At 31.6% G+C, this 13,465-nt stretch overlaps 1 protein-coding gene across 1 annotated transcript; it reads left to right on the plus strand.

Moving 5' to 3' along the window:
* Nucleotides 1–11,019: 11,019 nt before the first annotated feature.
* On the plus strand, nucleotides 11,020–12,183 carry LOC126672603 (uncharacterized). The gene is made up of 2 exons (XM_050366556.1): nucleotides 11,020–11,218; nucleotides 11,621–12,183. The coding sequence occupies exons 1-2, from the start codon at nucleotides 11,020–11,022 to the stop codon at nucleotides 12,181–12,183; spliced, it is 762 nt and encodes a 253-aa protein (XP_050222513.1).
* Nucleotides 12,184–13,465: the final 1,282 nt, after the last annotated feature.

Raw genomic sequence — 13,465 nt, forward strand, 5'->3', positions numbered from 1 at the left:
GATTTTATTAAATTGAAAGTTTGTCAAATTAATTATATTATTTCTAAGGTATAAAAATAATATGTGAATATTTAAAAAATTAAATTAATAATTATTATTAATTATTATTTAATTGTTAATTGATATTTTTTACTTAGAATGCATTTCGAATTAAATTTATATTTTAGCTTTGTTTGTTATTTAATTAATTGAGATAATTGCCGGTAATATTTAATTACTTGAGTTTCAAGCTATTGAGTTCTATTTTGATATTAATTAATATTTTATTTAATATTAATTATAAACCGTGGTTTATAAACTCTGGAATATTAGTTGGGTCGGTTTGGACTTGGGTCACCGACATGTGGGTTTAACTTGGTAGTTTTGAAAAACTCGGCTAACCCACTATTTGAGGAATTGATTTTATTTATCAATTAAATAATATTTTAATAATATTTTCGGATTGGACTTAAGGCGAACTCAATAGTCTTGAATTAATTACGGCATTACAATTTATTTGAGAATTGTGTTTCTCTGTGATTTATCTGGTTATTTAATTGTGCTAGTCCTACGTGGTGTCTAGTGATCTTAGAGTTAGGGGTCGTACGGATTTTAACCTATTTATTATTTTAGACCCGTCGACTGCTCGAGTTTCGGAGTCTACGCAGGTTTAGCTGTTTGCCAAGATCACGTGGATAAGCAAGCAGTGAGTTTGTAGTGCTATTTACCGCTTTATTAAGTACCGCATCGTATTTTAATATTATAAATGTTTGTGAACTGTTTTTTTACGGATTATGGATCTGGATTGAAACGAGCAACTCGATAGGCTTGTATCGAGACTGTGTGCACCGGTAAGTACTCTGGGAAACGGCAGACTAAAGTCTTGCTTACGCTGGTATATTTATATGACGAGGATTTGTTCCCGTCAACTCTGGGTTTATCGGTATGCTATGTCATACTTACGCTGGGATCATTTCAATACTGTTTTCCATAATCATATTATATTAGTATAAAAAAAATGTTTTGATTTAAGGGTTTTAAACTTAATAAATGTAAATAGTATTACGAACTCATCTCAGTATATTTGTCCCCGTTGTTTTCCCAAATTTTCCAGGTTTATGATTTGAAAGCTGGTCCACTCCGATTCTTTTGATTCCTCGGAGGTTTTCATGTTATTAAACTAGTTTCTGTTTTCGAACTCTTAGACCGCAGTAGAACTAGTTATTTATTTCATTTGATATTTCACTTTGGATTTGTCGATATAGTCGATTATTTATATTTGGCATGATTACTCTGGATTACGATATTATTATATTTAAGGCACGCTGTGGGATATTCAAGATATTTAAGTTATTTATATTAGAACCGTAATATAAATTGCTAGACCTAGGTTGGAGTCTCGGTTGCCCCCGAGCAGTTTCTGCAGGTTTAAATGTTTAATTGATTTCCGCAAGGCTTGCTACGGGTTTTGGTACAACCATACCCATACCCTAGCGCCGGTCATGATTCATGAAATTGGGTCGTGACAAAGATAAAAAAAGAACGAGTTTGGTAATGCATATCGAATAAGATACGAGTAGAGCACGAAGAGTTATGTTTTTGTTTGTGTCTCGATTCTAGAGTTGTCTCTAGAATATGATTCTTAGACAAGTTGTGTTTTGAATCCTTTATAGATCCGGCGAGGCAACCATCTGCCGAATCTTCTTGTTCTCCTCTTTTCTTTCTCCTATAAATATTGATTTGAGCATCGAAGTGAACATCCAGAGACACACCTTCAACATTCTTTCTAACCGTTGTTTGTTGATTCTTTCAGCATAGATTTACCGTAGATTTCGGTAATTTATGAGTTTTATTTGGACATAATATTCTAAAGACTTAATTAGAGAAAAAAAAAGAATTACCCAAATTATTTAGAAAAATACGCCTGTAAGTTTCATTTTAGAGACTTAATTTTTTTTTATGCTTTCTAAATTTGATAAATACGACTTTAGATTTATTCTCTCCATCTCCCTAATTTTCTTTCTCAATTCCAACTCTGATTCAAAACCGCTTTCATCGTTTTCATCGTTACTCGCCGCCGCCGTTAGAAAAGAGATTACCATCGTTTCTAGAAAATCGCAAGCCTACCGCTGCCGCCGTTCGAGAAGAGATGACAGTCGTTTACAAAAAATCTCAAGTGTAATGCTGCCGGACAAACAATTTGAAATCGGAGAAGATGAGGCTGATGTCATGCGGTGAATTAGCGAAGGAGAGATCCGCTTGGAGAAGGGGGCGGCGCTGCGACAGTGTAGGTGGTAACGAATAGAGAGTAAAATGTTTATGGATCTGCTCATTTTTTGTTGTTTGAGTATTTTGCTGGTCTTTAATGTCGATCAAGAAGCAACAATAATTTTTGATTTTTGGTGTTGCACAGCCCGAATTCTAAGTGTTTGAAGAAATGCTTATGAGAATTGTAATATTTTTGGGTGTTGGGTTAACCAATGGTTAACACTAGGTAAACCGTTGGGTAATTTATAATAAATGTTATTTTGAATATATTATTAATAAAATCATTAGTTAATTGTTGTTGAATTTTATTTTATTGCTATTTAACCAATGGTGTATCTTAGTACACCAATGACCTTTGTTTTTAATCCACTCTTGGTTAACAAATGGTTAATCAATAATTTTATATTTAAAAAAAGACGATTTATGTTTTATTTGACGGTTGCTCTTGCGGTGATGAAGGCGGAGGGGTTGTAATAGAATTTTCAACCAGTTTAATAGAAATGGAAGTTTGAATTTGTAGTAGTTTTGTTTGTTGGTTAACCAATGATGTTAATATACCGCTGGGTAACTAAAATCGTATTTATGAGATTAAAAAAAATATTTTTGAGAATAATAAAAGTCATTTTTGCGAAAAAAGTACAAATTATATTTTTCAAAAACAAACTTTAAGATAGTACTCTTGAGAATATTTTATCTTATTTTGGTATTTATCTAAAGAAGCCTATTTTAAATGAGAAATTTAGAAAAAATACTCCAATTTTAAAAATATTTGTAATTCTTACCTCACTGAAAAAAAGTTATAGAAAATACTCACCGTTTTTTTGTTTCTTACATTTTTACTCTAAAATTTATTTTAATAATTTTTTTACTCTTTCAATTTAAAATAAATACTCTGCTACTCTTTTTTGTCGTTCCCCTATTTCCTCTGTTTCTTTCTATATCAAACGCGATTCAATCTTAACGGTAGGAGGCGGCGGCGGAACGGGAGGCGGTGGATGGATAATATACCGACAATTGAAGAGAGACCAGAGGATATCGCGCTAATTATTGAGATCATACTTCTTTAACTGTTTCAGTTTATTTAAAACCCTAGCTAGGGTTTACCGAGATTTATCTCTGCAAATTAAGATTTGACAATCAAAGGAATTGAAGAGAGGAAATGGATAAAGGGAAGAATACTGATGATGTTATGTTGTTTTGATTTCGATTTCATCCAACTAATGAAGAACTGTCCCAAATGTATGTTTCTCTTTTCTCTATGCGAAGTAGCATGTCTGTTTCATTTGATAAAGCTAAATCTGGAAAGGCCAACGTGAACCTGAATTGAAACAGATCAATCATGGCAAAAATGTAATTATTGATGATTTTCAGTTGTATCTAAGGTTAGAAATGGTAGTGCTAGTTTCTCGTTTTTGAGACAGAATGTTGTGAATATAGGAGCTATATTTACATGGTTAATTAGTGTGCTCATTCTAATAATAATATTCAAGTAATTCGCAATAATTAAAGTTTGTATTTTGTGGCTATGAAATGACAATGCTTTGTTTAGCTAGAAATTGATTAGTTTAAGTAATTCACATGATCTTGATTCAAGATGTATTAGTGGTATTTTTTTAACTTGTTTTTGTAAGTTCTTAATGTATCTGGAAGAAACAAATTTTCTTTGTGCTGCATCTTGAATATGCAACTTCCTTTGTCTTGTTTGAGCTGGTATTTAGTTCTCAATATGATTTCTAACTTATATAAAATGAATCAGTTATGAGTTCGGGTAGAATCGGAGGTTTATAATTAATGCTTTTGTTCCATTTAGAGGGAAAAGTGTTTTAAAGTAAAATCGGAGAGCATGAATGAAAAATGCAGCAAATCTATTTTTTTTTATCCTGAATTACTTGCGGGTTTGAAATAATACTTTGAGTTGTTTAGGCTCATAATTAAAGAGAAGAGGACTCTCTCTAATAAGCCATTAGACATTTTATATAAAAATACAACAAAATTATGATTAAGGGTTATGATAATGTTATAACGAGGTTATGATAACACTGTGTCTATGATACTATAATGGTAAAGTTATGATAAAATACGTAAAATAAATTTGTAATATTATGATAAGATTATGATAAAATATGTAAAATAAATTTGTAATATTGTGATAAGGTTATGATAATGTAATGATAATATTATGATAATATTTCATGGTAAGATTATGATAATATAATGATAAGGTTATAATAAAGTACGTAAAATAAATTTGCAATGTTGTGGTAAGGTTATGATAATATTTTATGATAATATAATAATAATATTTTGATAATGAATGATAAAGTACGCAAAATAAATTTTTTATAATAAAATCATAATAATACTATAATAAAGTTATAGTAGTATTTTATAATAACGCATGTTATGATAATATAATGATAATATTATGATAAAATTATGATAATATAATGATAATATAATAATAATGTAATGATAATGTAATTATAATATAATGATAATATTAAAATAGTGTTTGATTATCATATCAGTATCATTAACGCTAACATATCAATATCGTAACGTTATTATATTATTATTATAACATTATACATATATGATAATAGTATGGTACAATTATAATAATAGATAAATAAGGTTAAGATAATAACATGATAAAGTTTATGATAATAACATGATAACATTATAATAATAGTATGATAAAAGGTTGTGATAAAGTTATGATAAAGTATGTCATGATAATATTATGATAATATTTTATGATACTGTTATGATAAAGTACGTATGATAGTGTTATGATGTTTTTTTTTTATAAAAATAGGTTATGATAATAGTATGATAAGGTTAATGATAATAATATGATAGAGTACGAAAAATAATTTTTATGAAAAAATTTGATACAGAGATGATAAAGTACGTTATAATAATATTATATACTGAAAAAGGTTGTGCAAAAATTTATAATAAAATGATGAAAAAATATAATTATAATAATATAAATAATAAATTGATAATTTATTATTATTATAATATATAATTAATATATGTTTGTTATAAATATATTTTATTAAATTTTTAATTACTCGATTAAGTTCATATGAATTTTTAAATCCGCTATTAATATAATATAATATTAAATAAATAGTATCATTAATTTAAAAATAATAGAAAAATTTGATATTTTAATTAAAAAAATTATTTATAATTAGTTTAAAAACGAAAAACAAAAGGAAATAAAAAAACTAAATATTTGAACAAATAAAAAAATATCAAATATATAATAAATCTGCACATTTGCATGAATTTTAAAGAATAAAACAAAAGTGGTCTGTGCAAATTCAGAGAGAGAGAATAGAATATGGTCTCTGCAATTGTGTAAGAAAAAATCAATACAAAAGCAATAAAAAAATAGACCCAATAACAAATTTATGAAGAGAGAAAGCATGTGCCGGAGAGAGAGTATGTGTTGGAAAAAGAAGAAAGAGCATGTGATATGTGTGTCATGTTGCATGTTCTATACTATAGAGTAAAGCTACAAATATTTAAACACGGAAAGTATAAAAATAAAAGAGATAAAATCTTAATGTATTTTTAGTATCTTTTCTATATTGAAGTAATATTTCTTATTATTTTCTTATTTTAGATAAATACCTAATATTCCCATTTTAAATTGTTATGGGATGGACCAAACCAGCACTTGCCTATACATGAAAAAGTATTGATTCTCGTGGACCAAATAAGTAAAAGTGGAAAATTAATGATTGCCGAGAGAGAATAATGAAAAGTTTTGCATTGTGGTGTGACCACTTTAGTGCACTACCTTTAATTCTACTTTTATCTCTTTCTTTATTATTAAAGTTTTCTCTAGAAATATTTTCTTATTCTATTCTATTTTTTTATTTTTGAAAGGTCTTATTCTACTTTGTTAACTACTTAAAAAAATGGTAACAATAAAATTACCTGGAAAAATCTTTTAATTTTTTAAAATATACCCCAAATTTCAAAATTCGTCATATTTAAAAAGGATATGTGATTTTTATGTTTTTATTTTTACCAATAAAGTTGTATTAGATATATAAACTAAAAATATATCAGTGGTGTATTTTTAATATCTTTTGATATAAAATTGAAGCAAAAAAGGTTGTGATATTAAAATGAATTTTTTTTAATGTTGAACGGATTTAAAATATTTATATATATTTTAAAAAACTTGACCCTTTCTAAATTATTTTTATTTTCCAAAAAAACTCTAATGTGATTATAGAAAGCACTTATTATTAATTGTTTTTAGGATAAGATGCAAAAAAAAAAAAATCCTTCAATCTATTCAAAAAGAGCATATAATTTTTTTTTAAAAAAACAATTGGCCATTTAAACCCCCAATGCTTTTAAATTTTGCAAATAAGCTCCCACACTTAAAAAATCACAGAAAAAACTAAATATTTGAAGGGCCAGTTGTCCGAAAAATAACTGAAAGGGTTTAAATGCTCATTCTAAAAAAATGAAAGTTTTTTTTTTTCCGCCATTTGATGAAAAAAACTTAAAAAGCTTGTATGCTTTTTTGAATAACTTAATTCTTTTAATCTTTTCTTTAACTTTTGAAAAATTTAGAGATCTTTGTAAAAATATCTAAAGAAAATATTTGCAAAATTTAATCCTCAAACCGTAAGTTTTTAGACATACTCCAACACGTCTCAATCTTTATTTTTTTTAGACCAACGCGCATCACTATTTTAAACAATTTTTAAATACACAATTTAAAACTGTTTTTTTTAATTAATCTTTAAACAATTTCTAAAAAAATTCAAACGATCAAACAATTTCGATAAAACAAAATTTGCAACCTTTTTTGAGAAAATATATCTTAAATAGTTTTAAAAAGTTTCAAAACGTTGTCTAAACACACATTTTGCAACCATTTTTAAATCTGTTTTTAAAAAAACATAATATCTTTATAAATTTACAAAGTACAAAAATTATTTTAAAAAAAAAACATAAAGTAAAAAATAAGTTTTTAATTCAGAATATATTTTACAAATAAAATTAAAAACAGAATATAGTTGACAGATTATCAAAAATTTATGTTCACAATCTTAAGATCAAATATAATTTGAATGACATAAGATAAAAAAAATCTTTAAACAAAATTATCCAAAAAAAAAACTTTAAAGAGTACACAGTATCTTTTTAATTTTCTTTCGCTATCTAAGTTTTTAAAATTTTTAAATAGCAGAAATAAACTTTGACGTTTGAAAAAAAACTGTAGAAATAATTGAAAATATAAATAATTAAGTGTTCGAAAAATAAAATAAAAGGATCTAAGTGTTCTTTTCAAAAATTCAAAAAGATTATTTTTGCACTATTCGAAAATAGAAAGGGTCCAACTGGTCTAACAATAGGAAAAAAAACAAAAATATCCTTAAAGATATTGTACTTTACAAAAATACATATTAACTCTAAATATTACACTCATACCAAAAAAAGGGAAAAGCATACATTTTTTACCCTATAAATAAACTAATGACACGTCATTTTGTGTCAGAAAACGCGTAAGAACGCATCGTCATTAAAGGGACAACGTATGCGTCAGACGCGTCATTCATGGGACAACGCATCCGTGAGACGCGTCAGTCCCGAGACAACGCGTCAGACAAGTCAAATGGGTTAGCGAATCACCGAGTTATTGTCAATGCCTCAATGTGTTTGAGATACATCTCAAATACATATTGATACTGGTGAAAACCCATTTTTCACATACTATAGCGATAAGCCGAGTCTTAAGGGGATTCGCCCACAAAAGTCTAACGTAGAACTCGCAGCGCTAAAGCGAATCTCAACGCCAATGAACCATTTTAGCAAAGCTGAATCCCATGGGATTCGCCAGCCTAAATATGAAGCCTAAACGGACCCACCAAAAGATATGTCAATTGAATAATCTAGGATTCGGTAATTAAAGAAGATCAAAACTTGGATATGAACCTTGTTAAGAGATTGAATCCAAGGTCAACTATAACAGTAATGAATGAGGAAGATTCTTGAGGATCTAGATCTTCTAGATGAATCGAAAATAGTCTCCTATTCGGGACCAAATTACAATACATGAAGATTACCCTATTTAGGACTCAACTTTAAATAAGACTCATTCCTAAAACGGGAAACATGCTGAATATGATTTTTTTTCCTATTCAGATTCAACTTCCTAAAAGGAATCACTTTCCATTTAAGACTCTACTAGGTTTTCACTCATCACTCTATAAGGGTCTGAGGTATGCCTATACACACAACTGAATTTGAATAGAAAATTATCCCTTAAGCTCAGCACTTATTCAAGTATCAGAGAGCTAATCGGACCACCGCCGTCTGATAAGTCATTTACCTTATTTTGCAGGTTCAGGCTGTCGTGATCACCAATCCATCAATTGGCGTCGTCTGTGAGAAAGCTATCAATACATTATTAGAAGGAGCTTCTGCGAAACAACAAACTCTATTGATCAATATGAATTCTGATGGAACTAACCACAAGAAAAAACGACTAATCAGAATGGAAAACTTACTAGTAATCCCATTACTAATGGATGGAATGAACAATATGATGTCAAATGAACATCACTATCAAAAGAAACGTAAAACAGAAGAACTAGAGCTCATAAAGTTACTGGCGATAATGATCAGCACATAAGACTTTAAAGGCACTAAAAGTCCACACAATGATGCCTTGGTGGTAACAATGATTGTGGAAAATTGGAACATGGAAAGAAATGTAATAGATGAAGTAAGCGCAATAAACCTGATGATAAAAAAGGCTTATGAAAGTTTAGGAATGAAACCACCAAGTTTAGAACGAGTCGCAACCCCGCTCTCACAGTTCGGGGGACCGCCTATCATCCTGACGAGGATAATATTTTTAACAAGGAGGACAAGAGGAGGAGAAAAAGATAAAAGAATTGGCAACACTATTTAACCTAGTGAACCTCGATCTTCAGTACAACGCCGAAGTTCTCAGTAAAAGTAGAAAAATTGATAGAAGCGGGATTTGTTAAGAAATTCACTACCCCGAATGGGTAGCTCACGTGGTGAATGTGAAGAAAGAAAATGGAAAGAATCATATCTGCATAAACTACACTAATCTGAATAAAGCATGCACAAAGGATAGCTATCCATTACCAGACATAGATCAACTTGTAGACTCAACAGCAGGACCCGCCATGTTTAGTCTACTCAACGGGGCGCAAGGCTATCACCAAATACCGATGAAAGAAGAAGATAAATGAAAAATGTCATGTATCACCGATAGGGGAACATAATGCTATAATGCAATGCCTTTCAGTTTGAAAAACGCCAGAGCAACATATCAAAGACTCATGAACTTCATATTCAAGATGAGATTGAGAAGAGAGTCCAAGTGTACGTGGACGACCTAATAATAAAAAGCGTAAAGGTGAAAGATCACCCAAAAGATCTCGAAGAAATGTTCAAAATCTTGAATAATTATGCTATGAAACTCAACCCAAACAAATGTGCATTCAGAGTCGAGGAAGGAAAATTCCTTGGGTTCATGATATCCCAAAGGGGAATCGAGACGAATCTAGAAAAAATTCAAGCCATAATGGACATGCAACCTTCAAAAAATATCAACGAGATTAAGAAACTTAATGGGCGAATCACTGCCCTTATAAGATTCATGTCTTGCTCTGCGAAGAGATGCTTGTCATTCTTTAAAGCCCTAAAAGGCTCCCAAAAATGCAAATGGGACGAAAATTGTTAAAAAGCGTTTAAGGAATTGAAAAAGTTCTTAACTTATCCACCTCTCCTAAGTAGGCCAATACCGGAGGAAACTTTGTACTTGTACATATGCGCAAGAAAAAAAACAATCGGAACCGTCCTGGTTAGAGAGGAGGACAAAGAATTAAAGGTTATCTATTATATCAGTCGAGTGCTAAAAAGAACAGAAGCAAAATATCCAGAGATAGAAAAATGGAAATAGTTGTCATGAGTATGGTGAAAAAACGAAAATACTACTTCTAGGGCCACATTGTGGTGGTAAAAACGAATCAGCCCCCAAGGAAATATTATAAAGACTCGAGACCTCCGAAAGACTCATCTGCTGGTCGGTACAATTAGGCAAATATGGCGTTCGCTACGAACTAAGGCAAACCCTGAAAGCTCAAGCACTAACATATTTTGTGGCTAAAATCACGCCAGGAGAACAAAAAGAACAAAACTTAGACCTCTTATGGGAGTTATACATCAATGGAGCCTCAAACGATAAGGGAATTGGAGCCTGAGTCATCCTAAGAGAACCTGGAAAAGTAAGAATAGAATATGGTGTACACATAACATTCGATGCAAGCAAGAATATAGTGGAGTATGAAGCGCTAATTATAGCACTCAGATTAGCTTTGGAAGTAAAGACCGAGGTCTTAAAAATCCACAGCGACTCACAGCCGGTGGTAAATCAAATCAAAGGAGAATTCCAAGCTAAGGAAGCCGAAATAAACAAATACTTGGCCGAAGTCAAGAATATACTCCAAAAATTAGAAGAGGAAAGAGGACAATGGGAGATCAATCAGATCCCAAGGGAGAAAAATGCGAAAGCCGATTCCATAGCTAAATCAGCCTATGAGTTGGGAGATTTATTCAACAAAATGTAGCTGAAAGAAACGCTAAACTCGCCAAGCACCGAGGAATTAAAGGTCACGGTGATCGATGAAGAAGAGACATCGATGACCCCGATCATCAAGTACCTGGAAAACAACGAGCGACCAACAGATAAAAATGAAGTTGTCCGGATCATCCAAAATGCTACTAATTACTCTTACTATGGCAGAACTGTTTATCGAACATCACCGACTCATCCGTGGTCGAAATGCGTATCGACTGAAAACTGAAAAGATAATTTTACAAGAAATTCATGATGGGATATGTGGAGCTCATGAGGGGGCTTCCACAATAGCAAGGAAAATAATGCTACAAGGCTATTATTAGCCAACAATAAAGGATAAAACTTTGGTGAAAAAATGTGATTAGTGCCAATGACACGACAACATCAGTCATAAACCGGCTACACAACAAGACTCCTTAGAAAGCCCTTGGTCTTTCACCATGTGGGTAATGGACATAGATGGACCTTTCCCAACTGGAAAAATAAAAAAAAATCCTAATTGTGGAAATCGACCACTTCACCAAATGGGTTGAGGTAGAAGTAGTCTCGACGATAACCGAAGCAAGAATAGATTTTTTTTTTCAAAACGAAAGTAATATGCAAATTCAGCAATACCACATACACTGATAATTGACAACGGAAAGCAGTTTGACTATTAATGATTCAATAAATTATGCTCGGATTTAATGATAAACCTAAGATTCACATCTGTAGCGCACCCCCAGACCAATGGAATAATAGAAGTCACCAACCGAACTCTGATTCAAGGGATCAAAAAAAGGTTGGACGAAGCAAAAGGGAATTGGGTGGATGAACTATACAGTGTCCTATGGGCATATAGCTACACATCAATAAAAAAAACAGGCGAGACGCTTTTTAGACTAGCATATGGAATAGAAGCTATAATTCTAGTAAAAATTGGAATGCCAAGAATAAGAGTAAACTACATGGAAGAATCATCATATGAAGAAAAAATAAGACGCTGTCTCGATCTGCTTGAGGAGAGAAGAAACCAAGCCGAAGCCTACAAGAAACAAGTTGCTCAATATCATAACAGAAAAGTCAAGCCAAGAAAGTTTGAAAAAGGAGACTTGGTCCTAAGAAACGCTGGGATTGAAAGAGGCAACGCTAGATCAAAAACAATCCAGCCTAAGTGGGAAGGACCCTATATATTTGAAGAAACTATTAAAATAGGAGCTTACAAGCTGAAAACACTAGAAAGATTGCTGGTACCGAGATACTGGAACATCGAACATTTGAAGAAATGTTATCATTAAATTTTGTACTCTCTTAAACTACTTTGTACTCATACTAATCAATTATAAAGATAACATTTATCCCAAATCTCAAAATATCAAAAAGCAAACACCCCGAAGTCCAAAATAAAAAAGATCCACCGATCTTAAAAAGACTCGGCGATCTTGAAAAATTCAAAGAGTTTAGATTAACTCTAAGAAAATGAAAAATAAACAAAGAGTTTAAATTAAGTCCAACAAAACTTAGAGGTTAGATTAACTCTGAAGAAACAAAAATATAAATAAGGGGTTTAGATTAACTCCAACAAATCTCAGAGTTTAGATTAACTCTGAAAGAACAGAAAATAAACAAGGAGTTTATATTAACTCCAATAAATCTCAAAATTTGGATTAGCTTTGGAATAGCGGGAAATAAATGAGAGAAAAACAATTAAAAATAACATTGGAAGATCCTTCAATAAATAAGAAAAGTTTACAAGGGCAATCAATTCAGATAAGCCCATAAAAATACATACAATCTAAGAGGTCTTTAGGGCGTTAGCCTTCTTTCCCTCCAGATTCGCCTTGATAATTTTGGCTAAGTCTTTGGGCTTTAGTTGGCTCACGCCCGAATGACCCACCTATGAGTTCTACTCCGAAGTTTTTCCCCAATCGCCATACGATGCTCGGATGTCATCCCTGAGAAAAAACATGATGAATCCGAAAGTTGGAGACAAAGTTTCTCCACCTCAGATTTAAGAAAGTCTTTCTCCGAGATAGCCGAAGATGACAAAGACTTCAGTGACTCAATCTTTTAGGAAAGGGCTCTAACACGAGCTTCCAAAACTTTTACTTTCCTTTCCCACTAAGGAGCATCTATTTTTAGCTATAAAATTATAGCCTCACGCTCATTTGAAGAATCTTGAAGCTTCGCCCTCTCTGGCTCGGAGTCGGCAAGCAGTTTCTTCACCTCCACCAACTTATCAGCAGCAGGCTGACAACGCCTCTCCAGGACCATAATCGCTTGGACCGATTGAAGAAAGAGAGAAATTAGTCAAAGAACTAAAAGACGACAAAAAATAAAAGCAAAGGAAACATACCAAAATACTGCCAAGACAGGCAATATGCACTAGATCCTCGCCAAAACTCTGGTCGAGATTCTTGATATCCTCAATTATGATTAAACTTTCTATAAAAGCACCCAGGATATCAAGATTGAAAAGCCGAGACGGGTCATATGCTTCGACCCATCCCACCAAACTCGGCATGCTATCCAAGAAGTGACCTTTCTTCTCAGACCTTTTCGCTTGCTTTCGTCTCTTCG

This window comes from Mercurialis annua, linkage group LG3 (assembly GCF_937616625.2).
Source record: "Mercurialis annua linkage group LG3, ddMerAnnu1.2, whole genome shotgun sequence".
NCBI classification, from domain to species: Eukaryota; Viridiplantae; Streptophyta; class Magnoliopsida; order Malpighiales; family Euphorbiaceae; genus Mercurialis; species Mercurialis annua.